General features: G+C 37.5%; 2 protein-coding genes across 5 annotated transcripts in view; both read left to right on the forward strand.

Moving 5' to 3' along the window:
* The first annotated feature begins 771 nt into the window (after positions 1 to 771).
* Positions 772 to 12,278, forward strand: LOC122639752 (autophagy-related protein 18f-like). Of its 4 annotated transcripts, none has more exons than XM_043832694.1 (8): positions 772 to 1,302; positions 7,929 to 8,378; positions 8,479 to 8,907; positions 9,269 to 9,505; positions 9,592 to 10,416; positions 10,531 to 10,697; positions 11,297 to 11,677; positions 11,997 to 12,278. In XM_043832694.1, the coding sequence occupies exons 1-7, from the start codon at positions 1,096 to 1,098 to the stop codon at positions 11,652 to 11,654; spliced, it is 2,673 nt and encodes an 890-aa protein (XP_043688629.1). In that variant the 5' UTR covers positions 772 to 1,095; the 3' UTR covers positions 11,655 to 11,677; positions 11,997 to 12,278. The 4 variants fall into 4 exon arrangements, with proteins under 4 accessions (XP_043688629.1, XP_043688628.1, XP_043688627.1 ...); XM_043832693.1 differs by having other exon boundaries at positions 11,297 to 11,656; XM_043832692.1 differs by having other exon boundaries at positions 11,297 to 11,656; positions 12,000 to 12,278.
* A 2,252-nt stretch (positions 12,279 to 14,530) lies between these two features.
* LOC122639406 (peroxisome biogenesis protein 22-like) overlaps positions 14,531 to 17,241 on the forward strand; it is a 36,210-nt gene continuing 33,499 nt past the window's right edge. The window contains exon 1 of the mRNA XM_043832258.1: positions 14,531 to 14,545. The gene's annotated coding sequence lies outside the window, so the exon portion shown is untranslated. The remainder of the gene's footprint in view (positions 14,546 to 17,241) is intronic.

Consider the following 17,241-nt stretch of genomic DNA (forward strand, 5'->3'; position numbering starts at 1 on the left):
GCTAAGGGAGATGTTAGAGTGCTGAAGGGGCATACGGAGAGCTGATGTACCTCCTTCACAGCTCACTCCGTAAACCTTAAGATGCGTGTCGGCTTAGCTGACTTGAATTCCTAGTATTCATAAAGGCCCATGGACCATAGCCCATGGCCCAGTTGACACAGTTCAACGGCATATTCTCTGCATTTTAAAAACCTTTTTCAGTTTTTGACCTTTTTAACTGAGTTTTTTTTGGTAACAATTTGCCGCGGTTTTACTGTGTTTGAAGGCTCATTTACGCTTCGAGTTGGACAAGACGTGTGGAGGTTTTTGTTCTAACAAGGCAAGAAAGAAAGGAAGAGAAAAGAAAAAGAAAGAAGAAAACCTCTCCTCAAGGCAAGAGAGAGACGTAAATGTATAGTCATCATTTCGTTATCCGATCATAAGCGATCCATTCTTCTCTTTCTCTTCGCACCTGAAACCCTCTCCTCAAGTGTTACTGTTCTTAGATCTATACCTGTTTTCCGGCGATTTTAAAACAGTTTTAATCAACGATTTCATGTCAGCTGTTCTTCAGCTAGATTTTCGTAATCTCTGTATCTCTTTTGAATCCGTTTTAAAGTCGATTCTGGAGTTTTGATTTTAAGTTGAAAAACAAAAAAATTCTTTGTGTATTCTTTTTGATTGTTGTAATTCTTTCCTATTTTGAGTTTTTTTTTTTGGTTTAAAGAGGGAAGACTAGAAAGAGGAATTTTTTTATTTTTTCGAGAAGTGGATCAAGCAGGAAGGACAAACAAGGAGGGAAAAAAAATTCCGATCTTTTAGGGTTTCTGGAGGGGAATTACTTATTTTGTTTGCTGAATTGAGGAAGAAGAAAAAGACGAAGGTCGAAAAGGTTTTATTTTGTTTTGTTTCGGATAGTTTTGGGTTTCCGACTTTTGAATTATTCGAGGAAGGGCAAAGGAGATGGAGATGGTGGTGACTTGAAATTGGAAGGTTGGGCTGTTTCTTCTGAGGCTAAAAAGAAACAGACCGTTGTTATGATTAGGGCAGAGTTTGGAGAAAAAGAGAGTTTTCCTCTTTTTGCAGTTATATATTTTTCTTCTGTGGATATTGGGGATGAGGAATGATGACCAGAAACCGCAGGGAGTAGTTCAGAGGTCGGGGCGGAGTAATGGGTTCATACCAAACTCTTTCCGCACGATCTCTAGTTACTGGAGGATCGTCTCCTCAGGAGCCTCTACTGTTGCTTCCTCAGTTCGATCAGCTGGTGCGTCGGTCGCGTCTTCGATTGTGGATAGAGATGAAGATGGTAGCCGTGATCAGGTACCATTTTTGTTTGAATCGGTAAATTTATAAAAATTGTGGTTCGATATGCTCGAGAGTTAGTAGTAATAAGGCAATGACTTCTGAAGTACTGGCCTTCTGTACCCTCAAGATGCTTTTGCAGTTATGTTTGTTATGGTGAACTTAACGGAAATATTCGTGTCTATCAGTCACCTTAAAAGCAGCAGCTCTAATATGTATATTTTTTTCATTAATCAATGGCATAATATGAATGTTTATTGCATGGGATTTTACTGGAAAAAGTAAAACGGAAACTGGCTGTTTAATGGTTAACTTTCTTTGGATCGTGGTTGATACAATATAGTCCAGTAGGCCAGAATATGTGTCAGTGGAAAAATGTAAATCTTCCTATTGTGGTTTTTGTTGTCCTGGGCATGAGTTTTGTTTGCTAAAATCTGTCGGTCACCAGCTAAGATTGGTTTAGGCATGCAAATAGTATTAAGATCATTTCTGTTTCCATTGCCTTCGTAAATTTCCACAGTTCTCCATCTAGTTTCTTTTATTTCAGGTAAATTAGACTAGCCATCGGCTTTAGCAATTAGATTTGATAAAATAGCTATAGAAATGCTGTGCATGTGTTTTCATCACTAAACCCTCTCCTATGTTTCCTTAACTATGTAACATATAAGCCGTGTATGTACTACATTTAGCTTTTGAGTACAAAATATTGTGCCTATGTCATATCCTTGCTGTCTTCATGTAACACTTGGCCTATTTTGTTGAAAAGTGGTCTATGCATTCACACCATCAATTCTGTAAAGTCTCTTTTCCTTTGCTACTTTTCATTTTCTTTGGAAAGTATTGTCACAGAGGCATTCCATCTCTTTGGCTTACGAAGTTAAGAATTCTTTCCACCTACATCATCCCAATAAATTTCATGGTTGATTCTGCCTGAAAACAGTTGTTTTGTCTCAGTTTTATGACTTTATTATGGGGGTGGGGGATGTGAAGAGAAGGCAATTAGGCTTCTCTATTTAGCCTACTCTTTTAAGTTTTTAATTAGTTTCAATTGTAATTTTGTTGAAGGAAAAGTGGAAATCCCACCGTTCATCTAGATCATGGATTTTGTTTTTGGATAGGTAGGCCCCAAGGAGAGTTGAACTCGTGACCTCTTAATTGTGAGGTTTTTGTCCTTCAAACTGAGCTACCCCCTTGGGTTAGATCATGGATTGTCTTGGAAGAAACTAACAATTTCCTGCTTTTCTGAATTTGATTGGAAGCAACTACTTTCTGGTTCAAGGGATTGCTAACATAGTTTGCATGATTTGAAAGAAAGAAACATTTCAACTTTGCTGAACATTCTAGGTAATTATTAAATATTTCATTTAGGTCCCAAAGGGGTCAGTGACTTAGTGGTGGGTGAACTACTTATGGTCTGATGAATGTGTTACATTATGCTCTGGTGCCAAGGTAAGCACCTTGAAGTTTCAGGAGGTTTTAGTTCGCAGTTTCTTTGTTTTTGCACCTTTAAGAGAAAAAAAGCGTCCTCTTTTTGCTTATGCATTGCTTAAAGATTTAGATTTGCTTAATGCGTATGGGAGTTTAATGGAGATGCTAGAAGCAAAGATAGTGACAGAACTGAATCATCTGGGTGAGAAGATGTAAGTGCATGATAATAGCTGATGCCATGGTTCTTTTGAGCAAATTACTGCATGGATGGCTTCTACCTATTACTTAGATAGGTATTATTGGAAAGCTGCTTTTTTACTTTGAAGTGTTCTTTTGGAATGGCTGGTCTAGTTTATGTCTCTATACCCTGTCCAAGCCTTGGTTGCAAATTGCCTGGAATTGATTCTGAGAGTGAACTAGGCCCTTTGTTAGGAATATGTTTTGGTGGCTTGGGGAGAAGGAGCATGTATGGGGAAGGATAGTTTCTAATAAGTATGGATTTGAAGGATTGGGATGAGAAACAGAGATGTCGGCAGCCATGGGCTTTTCCCAACTTAAATTTTGAAGTGTTCCTTTGTTTTTTTAATGGGTAACAGGATATAAATTTTATGGATGAGTAGGAAAATATTTTGCGAAACCTGATACCTAATCTCGAATTGAGAGAGATGAGTGAGCCTGGATACTAATGACAATGGAATAAAGTTCCAAAACTCCCCATCAAGCTATGAACACCCTGAAAAAGATTTTGATTAGTGTTGCCATTTTATGATTATTTGAAACTGGGCTTGTGGGCCTTAGGCTTGGTTGTATATTGACTTGTAGTGGGCTTAATTAAGGTTATTTTTTGTCTTACAGAGCTTTTAGAAGTGCCCTGGCACATTTTATATTGGATAACTCACTTGAAAACCTGACTCATTGTATCTGATCAGGTTATCTATTCATCATTTGTTCTATTACAGAACCCATCATAACCCATCTGCAAGCACTAGTCTCCATAACCCCTATTTAGTTTCTTCATTGACAATCGACTCCTATTTAGTTTCTTCAGGAAACAGCCTCTCCGTGAAGCAGGGGTTAAGGCTGTGTACATTATGACCCTCCCCAGACCCCACAGTGGCAGGAACCTCGTGCACTAGGTATGCCCTTTTCATTTATTGGTCATCTCGTACACTTTTATGTGCAGAAATAATAATCACCATCTCTCCCTAATTTCAACCATCAACCACTGACACCCAAATCCAATTTTCACCAATTACGGTGATTTCACTCATCCCTCACACATTTATAGATATTAGTAGCATCTTCTTCTCCAATTTACCCCTGCTGATTGCCATCCTAGGGTTATTTTGGCCTTAATTCTGTCTTTGTTGACACTTATCATTTGAGAAGTGTGATATATTTGAGATGTGTGGTGCTAGTGCTTAGGTTTCTAGATTCTGTTGGTATCTGATTGATTGGGAGGTGGATGCACTGGTTATTCTCCTGTTTCCTGATCAGGGTACTCCATGTGGGTCTCCACAGATTGTTCAACCTATGTTGGAGACCCTTATTATAGTGTCATGAACTGTGAAGACTGGATGCCTTTTAGTAGAATGGGAAGAATTATGTGGAATTTGTTGCTGTAAGTGCCTTTTCGATAGATAGGGAGTATTAGAGTGTTAGTGACAAGGCATTGGTGGTGCGCAAGTTTTGAAGCTGTTATACATATATTCATGGCCTTCAATTCTAGGTGATAACATTGGCAATAGTGATTTCCAGATCTAAATTCTAGCTGGTCTTTTTTCAATGTCCTGCCCTGATGATTTCCAGTAAATATTTTATCAAGTCTTAAAAAGTCTGTATGTTGTTCACAGAGAAAAAAGTGAGTATAAAAATGGTTTGAAGTTCTAATGCTTTTTTTTTGGGATGGGGTGGGTGTGGTCAAAATTGTCCTCAATTTACATTAGAATGGCAATAAAAATCTAGTAGATTTTTTTGACAAGCACATCTAAGTAATTTATGATAACAGGTACTTGGAAGTAATCCCATTGAATTGATTTCTTTCTAAATCCTGATAATTTTTGGGAAGATACTGTAATTCTGAATTCATTGAGGGAATTTGATAAGTTATGAATGTAAATATAACTAAAACTACTGAACTATTTATGGATTTATAGTCTAAGAAAAACAATTTTAATGATTTATGGGAAACTTAATTATGTAGTTTTAGTCATTTAGTATTATAGTTGATTAACATTATAATCAATACCAAAGAAATGTGATAATGAATACTATACTGAAAATAGCTAAATTTTTTTTTGGACATATAGCTTCTTATATTGCACCCCTCCCCCCAACAAAAAAAGAGATCCTGTCAACAACTGATTGTATCATATAAACAACTCAACTACGCTTTTTAAATTTTGGAAATACAAAGAAACTAGACCCATTATTTCACTCTTACTCAAAAGAAATTAGAAAAGTTTCCCTTATATAGGGAAATACAAAAAAACTGGACCAAATATCTTATAATTATAGCCTTTTGTTGTTATCGTTGTCTTTGCTTTTTATTATTTTCGTCATCATCAATATTATTTCTATTTTTGTTGTTCCAATTGTTGCAAGCATCGAGGTTGTGGATGGTACACTGGTATTAGGAACTTTCTTCCTTATTAGAGAAACTATTTCTTTAAAATAGTGTTACATTTACTTTTCCTTGTAATATATATCTTCACCATATTAATGATATTCAATTGAATGCTATTGCACCAATCCAGGGGTTTCAGTCTGAGGCCTCCCTTGGCATTTCTGCATGCTTGGTCTTTGTGTTTTTTTTTTTTTTCCGGGGTAGCTATTGGTTTTTTTGGTTCTTTCTTTCTCTGGGCCCTTTGCCTATGTTAGTTTCAACGTTGAAATCTGGTGCAGTAAGGAATTTCCTGAGAAGAGAGCAACTCTTCGCATATGATTAATTAAGGAGATGTTCTGGATCATTTGTGCTGCATTGTTGTGATTTAAATTATCTCTGATAGAGTGATCCTTTGAGTTTTAAAATTTATATCAGCATCTCTTGGACTACAGGAAAAAGGATCTGTAGGAACTAGGAAGAGTCCTGGATGCTGCAAGGTACCAGCTTCAGTACACTTGCAGTAAGAAGACCATGTCCAAAAACTAGCCTGTGGTTCATCATAGAACTAGTTTTTGGTTCAAACCAGACCATTTGGTTTGAAGTTTTTCTGGTTTTCTCAAAACAAGAAGCATGGGGTTTCTTTTGTCTGTTCTTTTCTTTTTTTATTTGTTATCAGTTGTTTATTCAGGCTGGAATAATACTTATAATTTCCAGACCTGATTAGAGTCTATTTCTTTCAAATTTTCGGTTTCTTAGTTGGTTTAGGAATCCTCCTCATATTAGCCTGCAATTGAGAGGATCTTTCGTACTCTGTTTTTGGTATTTCTTTTCATGTTCGGTCCAGGATTGATTCCTATTGATTTCAGCTTTCCTAAGACTCTATGAATCAATCTTACGTGAGTCTTTAAATACATATAAAGGGCTAGGCCCTTCCCATGATTTTACAGTGGAATGAAATTGGCTTTTGCCTCTGGTCTGTGGATGTAGGCTTGCATCTGTGGGATTCAGGTGTGTTTTCTCTTGTGGGATTTTGTTTAACTGCTGTGAGATTCAGTAGTGAACCCTGGTGGGATTCCAGCCCTACAAATCAGGTGGAACTGCTAATTATATCTTTCTTCTCCATCAATCCAGGTCAGTTCTGCACTCTTTTCCTACCCTGGAATTAGTTAACTTACTGTTCTTTATCTCTGATCTGTTTACTTAAATAACATGCTTTTAGTCATCAATATAGTCTTCTGAATTCCTGTTCCTAAATCTGATCCCAGTTCTGATTTAAAAATCTGATATGTTTAATCGAAACTTGAATTCTTACTGCAACTAGGTTTCTTCAACTTTGGGATTTTAGAATTTGTTTTCTATTTTCAGCATATTTGTCAAGGCGTCGCCAACGCCTGGATGCACCCTTTGCTGGAAAGGCGCCTTGGTCACCGTGGCGGCACCTTGACGTCTTGTTGGTGTCACCTTGATTTTTCCCTCCAATGCCGATGATTGCCTAGACGCTGTGACAACTATAATTTTTAGTTGCTAGTTCTGATGTCTGTTTAAGATTCTGATTTTAAAACAGTTTCCGTTACTCAGTTTTCTCCATCAAGTTCTAGAATCCTACTGCTACTCTGCTTTCTAAAATTCTGTTTTCCTTAATCTTAGTGCTATCAATTGCTGGTTTCTTAGTCCATTATTCTTGATTATTGCACCTTGATAATTCTGATCTGAAAGGTTAGGACTTACCCATCAATTGTGCAGTATTCTTCAATTTCTACTTACAAAATGATTGTTCAGCCTAGTCAGTGCTACAACTGGATCAACTAGGACTACCCCTTGAAATTCCATAGGTGGTAATCCAGCCATCAGAATCACATCATATTTCTGAGACCTGTTCTACCTGTTAAATCTGATCTTTGACCAGACTTAAAACCTAATCAGATTTGTTTTGTAATCTGTTACTGAGTTTTCTCTTGAAACTGGTTGTGTTCCTATCTACGATTCTGGTTTCTTCTTGGTTTTCTGAACCCTAAGTTCTTTGGTGGTTAGAAATCCATTAGTCCTACTTCTCGAGTATGGATCTCTGTGGACTTGGTCCAATTATAAGAATTTAAATGCTTATTGAGACTTAATGTGTTGCATTCATGGTATTTTCACCAGAGTACCAGACTGTTACCTAAGATTTTTGAAATTGGATGACTCTAATCATTTTTTGTGGGAAAATGGATGCAACTTGGGCAGGTTGAATATGCTGGTGGACAACCTGAGTACAACCCTAGGGACTGAATGATCAACTCATAACCCTTTATTCAACCTGGTCTGGAATGATTTTGAGCCTTCCTAGTGCATTTACTGTCCCCAGGTTGGTCATGATTGGTTAGAATATAATGTGAAGACTTTTTCGACTGCATTAGTTTATACTTTGTTTATTAGTTTTTGTTTTTTGCTGAGAGTTATTCAATTAAATTGTTGGACTTCATCGTTCAAGCACAATAATTTATTTTGCAGTTTCCTTGTTAAAATTTCTGTACTTTTTGCTATATGCTCTCATTTGGAATTTTCTTTAGAGTTTTATAGAATTCAATCTGAAGTTCTTTCAGTAATTTTTTCTCCCATATGTATGAAAAAGGTGCAATGGGCTGGGTTTGACAAGCTAGAATGTGATGGAGATGTCATCCGTCAAGTTCTCTTGCTGGGTTATCGATCTGGTTTCCAGGTTTGGGACGTTGAGGAAGCTAATAATGTGCTTGAGCTAGTATCCAGGCATGATGGACCTGTTTCTTTTTTGCAAATGCAACCAAAGCCAATTGCATCAAAGAGATCAGAAGACAAGTTTGTAGACGTTCGTCCATTGCTTGTTGTTGCTGGAGATGGAATGCTTTCTGGAGGTGGTAATAACCAGGATGGGAATGCGAATGTTACTACTTGCCAAGAGTCTGCAAATGGCAACTTTGTTCCCACAGTTGTTCGGTTTTATTCCTTGCGGTCTCAATCTTATGTACATATTCTGAAGTTCAGATCTGCTGTTTACTCAGTAAGGTGCAGTCCTCGAGTTGTAGCTATTTCTCAGGCAGCGCAGGTATATTACTTGTTTGTGCTTCTCATTCAGTGATATCTTAGCTCAAACAACGATTGAAAAAAGGCTTACATTTTCCTTTTCTCTTTTCATTTTATTGCAGATACATTGTTTTGATGCTGTAACATTGGAGAGAGAATATACTATTGTTACATGTCCTATAGTTTCGGGTAGTATTGGTTCTGGTGGTATTGGCTATGGACCGCTTGCATTGGGTCCCAGGTGGTTGGCTTATAGTGGAAGTCCTGTTTTAGTTTCAAATACAGGCCGTGTCAGTCCACAACATCTTACACCTGCTGCAAGTTTCTCTGGTTCTTCAGATGGCAGCCTAGTGGCACATTATGCAAAAGAATCAAGCAAGCAACTTGCTGCTGGTATAGTGACCCTCGGAGATATGGGATACAAGAAGCTGTCAAGGTATTGTTCTGAACTCCTACCAGATTGCAATAATTCTCTGAAACCTGGAAGTCCGGGCTGGAAAAACAACGGCACTGTCAACGGCCATTTGCTAGATACAGATAACATTGGAATGGTATGCTTTTCTCTCAATGTTATTATCTTGTGCTGTTGCTAAAAACTCTTGTGAGCTATGTTAATGTACATATTTTTTTGATTCACTTGATTTGTTCCACTGAATCTACTTCTTGATGAATATTTGGATGTTTGTGCGTTTAACATGTTTCCCATTATTCCAAGCAAATCCACTGTTGTTAACTCAAGATTTTACCCTGTTATATCCCAAAACTGATTTCAAATCTTCTCAGTCAAAAGCATAAGTTTCCTTTCCTTGGCCTACTTTTCTCTGTGAAGAAAACAAGTGCTGTTATGATAACTATTCTATTTAACTGTATTTGTTCTTTGTTTGACAGTATGACCTATCTTGACTGCTGCAGGTAATTGTCCGGGATATTGTCTCTAAATCTGTTATAACCCAGTTTAGAGCACATAGGAGTCCTATTTCTTCATTGTGCTTTGATCATAGTGGAATCCTGTTGGTGACTGCTTCAATTCAAGGTCACAACATCAATGTCTTCCGTATAATACCCCCACTTGCAGGAAATTCATCCGGATCTGATGCTGGTGGTTCTTATGCGCATCTTTACCGGCTGCAACGTGGCTTCACTAATGCGGTAATAGTATGATATTTGTTTTATCTTTTAATCAAATAGTTTTTGGCATTTCCTTGGTACTACTTTATTCTTCCATTTGTTATCAGGTTATACAGGACATCAGTTTCAGTGAGGACAGCCACTGGATTATGATAAGTTCCTCAAGGGGAACGAGTCACTTGTTTGCAATATCTCCTTCAGGAGGGTCTGTAAACCCTCAGTCTACTGGTTCTGGTCTTATTAATGGCAACAATGGCCTGGGTGTGATGACTAAGACTGCGGTTCGTTGGCCACCAAATTCAGGTCCGTCAAAGCTCAATCAACAGAGCTTTTGTGCATCTGGTCCCCCTGTTACATTGACAGTTGTTAGCAGAATAAAGAATGGGAATAATGGGTGGAAAGGCACTATGAGTGGTGCTGCTGCAGCTGCGACTGGCAGGGTCAGTTCCCTTTCTGGGGCTATTGCTTCTGCTTTCCACAACTGCAAAGGAAATGATTTGTATGCAAATGACAGGTCATTGAGTACCAAGTACCATCTTCTGGTTTTCTCTCCTTCTGGTTGCGTGATTCAATATGTGTTACGTCTATCTAATGGGCCAGAGTCTGGGACAGTTTTGTCGGGATTGAGCACTCCTTATGAATCATCTCCAGATAATGATGCAAGGTTGGTTGTGGAAGCACTCCAGAAGTGGGATATATGTCAAAGGCAAACTCGAAGAGATCGAGAAGATAATCTTGACATTTATGGTGAACAGGGTAATGGTAGAAAAATTTTCCCTGAGGGAGTAAAGAGGATGAATCCTATTTATCCTTCTGAAGGGCATGCGCTTACAAAAGTGAAGATCAATGCTGAGGAAAAAAATCATTTGTATATCTCAGAAGCTGAACTGCAGATGCATGAAGCTCGGATTCCTCTGTGGGCAAAATCTGAGGTATTTTCTTATGATGCGGACAAAACCATAAACTTTTCTACACTTGTTTTTGCTGGTACTTTGACCTTACAGATTTCGCATTTTGTATTCTTAGTTCTCATAATTGTCTGTCAGATATACTTTCAGGTAATGATGATAGATGGCGTGAAGACAGTAGGGGAAAATGCTTCAGGAGGGGAAATTGAGATTGAAAGGATTCCAGCTCGCATGATTGAAGCAAGATCAAAAGATTTGGTTCCAGTGTTTGACCATCTTCAGACCCCAAAATTTCAACAGCCAAGGTGCACTGCCATTCTCTTAGTTTGTTATCTATGTATGATGTTCTCTTTTACTTGTCGACATAGGCTATATATTTCATCTTTGTTCTTGTATTTTGGAGATGCTTTGTATTAGTAATAATTCGACTGATGACAGGGTCATGCTGCTTGTTATTCAATCCGGCACGAATTTGTCCCACATTGGAACAAACAGAAGATGAGAATTGGTTCTCTCATAATTCATGGATCCACCAACATTAGAGTTTAGTTGAACAGTTAATTCCTTTGTACCATTCTTTCTACCTTTTGCTTTCGGTGCTCATAGAATACCTTATTTGTGGCTGCTTCAACCTTGCTGTTGCTTGCATATCCTAAATTTTAAGTCCAAGTGTCCAACTCAGCTTTTACTACAAGTTAGAGAGCAGTTAATTATGATTTGTTTCATAGAAATCAACATCTGAAATTGTTAACAGGCTTGCTTCCTTTTCTTTCTTTGTTGAGGGGACTAATCATCTTGGTGTATCAGCCATTTTAGCTTTTTTGAAAGCGAGAGTTAAGCATGTTGACTGTCTGCAGTTACAGGAGTATGTAAACTGTTCCTTTTTTTTTCCCCCTTAATTCAGGATGCCTGCTTTAGATAACAATCGAAACTGTTCACCTCAACAAAGGTCTGGCCTGTCTGAAGATGGGAGGCTTTCATGCAGAAGCAGCTGTAGCTCTCTTGACTGTATGTCTGAAGTTGGCACTATGGTGGGTGAACTTCAGAGTGGCATTGAAGAAAATGGTTGGGGTGGTCGCCGAACTTCATCGGAATCAACTGAGGGCTTTGTAAATAACAATGACAGCCCCATGACGAAGACTCGGCTCGAGTTTGTAAATAATAGAGAGAGTCTGATGGATACCGACCTCGAGTTTGTAAATAACAATAAAGAGAGCCTGAAGATGGAGAATCACTTAGAGAACGACAATGAGTTGGACTAAAGGTAAAGTAATTCTGATTGAACGTAACCCATGGAGTACTTTGCATGTTAGTATTTGCCATAACAGTAGTTTGTGGATTTCATAACTGAAGTAATCGTTTGATAGAATCATAGAACTGTATGTTGATAGAATCCTATTGTGCCATATATGTGTTTGGTTATATGCCTAAATCACTATGACAAATTCCAATTTGCTTGTCAAGTCTTATCATAGGCTTCCAGCAACCCTTCACTTTTAGGTTCCTATAAATCATGTAGATGATGGTCCTGGTTTTTTTTTTTTTGGGTTCATTAGATAATAAATTAAAAAAGATGTTGATGATTTTTATATATTGGCATGCAGCAGGTGATGGTTGGACTTCAACTAAGTGTTTCATCCTCCTCGGGTGTGTGACAAATTCTTTTTATTCTCCTACGAGGTTTATTAACTAGTGTTAATATTTGTGGGTGATAATGTAGAGAAGAGAGCGGAACAAGAGTTTACTACTACCAGGGAACTGTGGATATTGTGGTGGGGATTCCATTTCTGTTTGACATTGTAAATAGCAGATTCTTGGATATATTTTCCAATGGTCAGTTGTAATAATATGTAAATAATACAAGCACCATAAAGTGTTTCCAAGTACGAATTTTCCTCTAAGACTATGATTGGTTGCAATGCAAATTAAAGCAAAGGGAAGGGAAAGGAAAATTTTCAAACCTAAAAAAGAAATTCTGGTAATTATTATCTCATGTGACTATATATCATTCCATGTTTGGTTATTAAATTTTACTTCATTTTCCATCCAATTCCTTTTGATTTAAAAAATAAAATATAAATTACATATAAAATTTATCATTACTAAAAACGATAAGAAATTGTGAATTTCAGTTCACTTTCCATCCAATTCCTTTTGATTTAAAAAGTAAAATAAAAATTACTTGTAAAAATCATTATTAAAAATGATAAGAAATTCTGAATTTCACTTCACTTTCCATCCAATTCCCTTTGATTTAAAAAGTAAAATAAAAATAATATGTAAATATATTCTTACTATAAAGGATAAGAAATTTAAGTAAATTATACAATCATATGAGATAATGATTACAAAAATTTCGTTTTTAGTTTTGAAAATATCCCTTCCCTTTAAATCCCTATGCAACCAAACGAAGCTACAGATTATAGAGAGATAGAGAGAGAGAGAGAGTAGCTTCGCCGTTAAGCCGACTAGGGGGAGTTTTTTTTTCTTTTTGAGAATAAAAATTTTATAAACTAAAGAGACGAATATAAAAAGGAGTTGGAGTCTAGGCCTTTACGGCCAAATTAGAGATTACAGCAGAACTCATAATTCCTAATCATACTAAACTTTAAGTCCAAGTCCTGGGCAATAGAACTGATATATAAAAGATGTTGAAGAAGATGCCACAGCCAAGGATTGGTATTGGGAGAAGGAAGAATACTGGAGATCAGCTGATTCGAACACCACACTTCCTTTATCTTCAAACCTAAACTGGAGGCATGATCTAACCCTGTACGAATACAAACTAACTCTGATTTCAACTTGTGGGAAGATAAGGCTGTGTACATGACTCTAATATTTTGTGCCTATTTATGACCATTAATGGTTGTAAGCTTCTTAGGGTTAGGATGTGTTTTGGCTGATCTTGACCAATTCCAAATCATCCGTGACGGCTTTGGATTCCTATTCCGGGGTTTTACAACTGTGTTGGCTTGTCTGTAAGTAAGACAAAACAAAATATGAGAGAACTGTCTTGAAAGTTGGAGACAATCCCTTAAGAAACGAGCAATCAGCCATGGATACGATGAGACCAGTCCTCCAAGAAGATTAATAATTGTCAAACTATCACTTTCCAAAAATGATAGCCGTCAATGTTTATCAGAAGCAATTTGTAGAGCTGTGTTCTAATAGCTAAAGTTTCGGCAATTAAAGCATAAGAAACACCAAATATAGTCAGTAAATGCAGCAAGAAATTCCCCAATCACGATTTCTGAAAATTCCTCCTGTGCCAGCATGATTAGTGGAGCCAAAAACAAGTGCCATCCACATTAAGAGTCTATGATTTGGACTCTTTACTTATCCTACATATTAAAATATGGGTGTCATTAGGGTGGTTGGAGACTAGGTGGGCCCCTGACCATCTTTATCAAAATGGTCAGATTGGTTGCACCGACTGACTTACTCCCATATGGATGGAGCTGGCAGCCACCATTACTAGATAGATATGTGGTTATGAATTCCAGACATGAATATTAAGAAGAAGATTTTATATGCCCATATAGAGATATTGTTTCAATGGCCGTCAGTATTCCCACAAGGCCAACCATGGCATGGCTGAGTGAGTTTGTGGTAAAGTCACCTAGGCCTTTTGTTATTGGTGAAGCTTGGTCTTAGTCTAATCTAAGAAGTATTGCTCATTTTTTTAGGTTTTTTCCTTTCAATCGACCTGAATTGTTTGTACTCTTGAGAATTAGGGTTTTTTTAAAAAAAATATTATAACGCATTAAACACTATATAAAACAATGATCTTGCAAGGAGGCGGCCGGTGTGTGAGGATCGTAATTTCTTCATCAGAATAATGGAATTGAAGCTTTGATTTATCGTTTGACCAGGGGCGTAACCCATCTTGAGTGAACCACGTAAATCATTATGTTTGAATGTGTGCGATTTCCTATCCTTTTTTCTATTGTGTTCTTAATTCCTAACACCTTCCCCATTGGCCTAGGTGGCCAATTGCCACCCATACTACTCCTGGGCAGTTACTCATTAGGTCTCTAATATGTTGCACTTATGATCTCCTTCCCATATGTTTTTTTACATGAGATATTTTTTTGGGAGGATTCACTTTGATCATGAAAATTGTAGGCTTTCGTTTGACAAAAGAGAGAGAGAGGTTTTGTGCAAGGTGGAATGGTGGGCACATCTTGGCCGAGTTCCAACATGATTTTTGTCATGTGGTAAGTCAGTTGGGGCCCAAATTTCATTGAGTAATACTACTCACCTTACAAATTTTTAATGAATAGGACTTGCCCTAAATTGCTCATTTCAATTGTGGGATGAAATGAACCTTACCACGTTTCAAATTCAAGTGGATATTACTGGTTAAGGATGAATCATGGTTGGATGACTTCATATATATATATTTTTAAAGAGGGTGGGGGCAAAAATGCCCCTGATCTAGCGAGTATAGAAAGAATTACCTAGTCTAATGGAACTATTTGTGCTACGTGGAAAGGTGATATGATCATTTTGATTGTTGAATATAGAGGACATGGTCTAGATTAGCCACATGCCAAATTTTAGAGCCTAATTCCATTGAACACTCTTCCTTATATGTTGATGCACGCCTACTATTACTCCTCCACTATTGGATTTCTCCTAAATTTTCAATGCTTTTGTTCTCCACTTAGAAAATTATGTTTGAATTGAAACTTGAGGTGTGCATAGTGGACCATAGGATGTACTAATCCATAAAATTTCAGCTCTATCCTACGTGGCAAATGTAAACTTGCATTCTAGAATTTTTTAATCTATCAATATAGGAATCTCGCACACAAAAGAGAGGGGGGGGGGGGACAAATTTTTCATTATATGGTGAATCATCCAATTGAGTTAGAGTTTGAAAGTAATAGTTGCTTAATACACGGTGTCCTCTTCCCATTCAACAATCTGGGTTTCTCCACTTGATATGCCACATGGTAAAAGTTGGGGGAGGGGGGGGGGGGTTGAGTAACCTTTGGAGACACCTTGCCCAAGCTATTTTTTTGCCAAGGAAAATATGTACCATAATACATAGATGGGAAAAAGTTTTGTGTCGGAAGTGTGGCCTACACCAGCACTCCCATGAGTCTATCTCTCTCCTCCCCATGTGAAAAGACATCTCCATCCCCTTATTTTAAGAAAGAGAGAGAGAGACTCATGGGAGTGCTAGCGTAGGCCACACTTCGGTACAGAAAACTACTTCCCTACATAGATATTCAAACATAGGCACGTACTGAAAATGAAGTTTTGTTTTGGTGTTTTTTTATTCAGAAGTCTTCTAGATACTTCTTGATATAAATAAATATTAAAAAATAAGTGATATAAAGACATTAATGAATCAGGATTGAAAACAAATGATGGGTTTAAAATTCAAATAAAATAAAAAAAGCAAAGACTAGATATGCTAGTGGTATACCGTAAGCTTGCAAGTATATCTCTTAATCTCCCTTTGAGGAATGGTAATGAGGGACTCATATCAAAAGAGGGAGGAGAGAGAAAGACACATAAAATGTTAATTTACGGTATACCGTTAGCATACCCACCCATCCCCCTAATAAAAAATTAGGGTAAATTCGATTCAAATTCAAATTATGGCAAAAAGGACGCGGTAAATCCTTAAGAATTAGTTTGGGAAACGTACTTCTCTCATTATTGTCGATTTCACCAAAAAAATCTGAACCTAAAAAATGTATGAGTCGTGTCAGAGTTGCTGTCACCCTGACATCCGGTGGAAATCTCCCTCCCCGCAATCCCTTCTCTGCCCACTCTCTCTCTCTCTCTCTCCATCTGAACGGCGATGGTATTGCAGAGGTATATGCAGAGATATATCATTTCAATTCCTCTCTCTTCTCTCCTCTTCCCTAACCCTCTCAATCTCTTTCTGATTTATGCTGTCCTCTCTCCTCTACCGTAACCCTCTCAATCTCTTCCTGATTCTGCCAGGTCCACGATTGGAAGTTGACTCACAAGGTGGAGTGCGACCCCATGGAGCGGTGATTCGCTGTTAACGCCATAAGGTGGAGTGCGCCATTTGGATTCTTGTTCTTAATCTTTATTTCGTTCTATTTTGGACATTCGATTAAAATCACAGCATGTAAGAATGGCATTGTGTTGCTGTGTACGTAATATCAAAATTGAGAATTGATTGAAGTCCAATATTAACAACACCTTAGCATCCCAAATTATGTTGGATGATCTAATTATTTATTTAGTATGGGTATCTCAAGAAATTTATACTTGAGAACCCAAATGTTATGAATTTTTCTCTTTATGTACATGTGGTGTCTAACATCTGTAATGTAAACATTGCAATACTCAGCTTGATGATATTGCAATTTCATCAGCAGGGTTTGCAATCAAGCTTGAGAAAACAGGGAAGTTCCCTGATCCACCCAAGCAAAAATTCAATTTTGATTTCTTGAATTTTATTCTCGCATTAACTCTTGAACACAGAGCTCTAGCTAGTTATGGATCTTGAATCATGAAACCAGCCACCCTCTTTTACTAACCCCAGAAACCCAATGCAGTTGGGGAACTCTCTGTTGGTTGTGACAACACTTAAACAGCAAAAGCAGACATACTTACCCAACTTCTGATGCTTTTAACTGTTCTTGGAACTTATTTTCCTCTTCATCATCCTCACACAAACTTTCAAAATCATCAGAAAAAGAGAGCACTCCAGACAGATCTTGCTACACTGTTCACATCAAAACTAGGTTTCCTAAGTTATTGTGCACTCGTTTCAGACCACCATCCAATTCTAAATCATGATTAGTGAAAACTAGAGGCTTCTCAATCCAATCAAAGCCAATTCTTACTGAGTTGGTG

Source organism: Telopea speciosissima, chromosome 9 (assembly GCF_018873765.1).
Source record: "Telopea speciosissima isolate NSW1024214 ecotype Mountain lineage chromosome 9, Tspe_v1, whole genome shotgun sequence".
Lineage (NCBI taxonomy): Eukaryota > Viridiplantae > Streptophyta > Magnoliopsida > Proteales > Proteaceae > Telopea > Telopea speciosissima.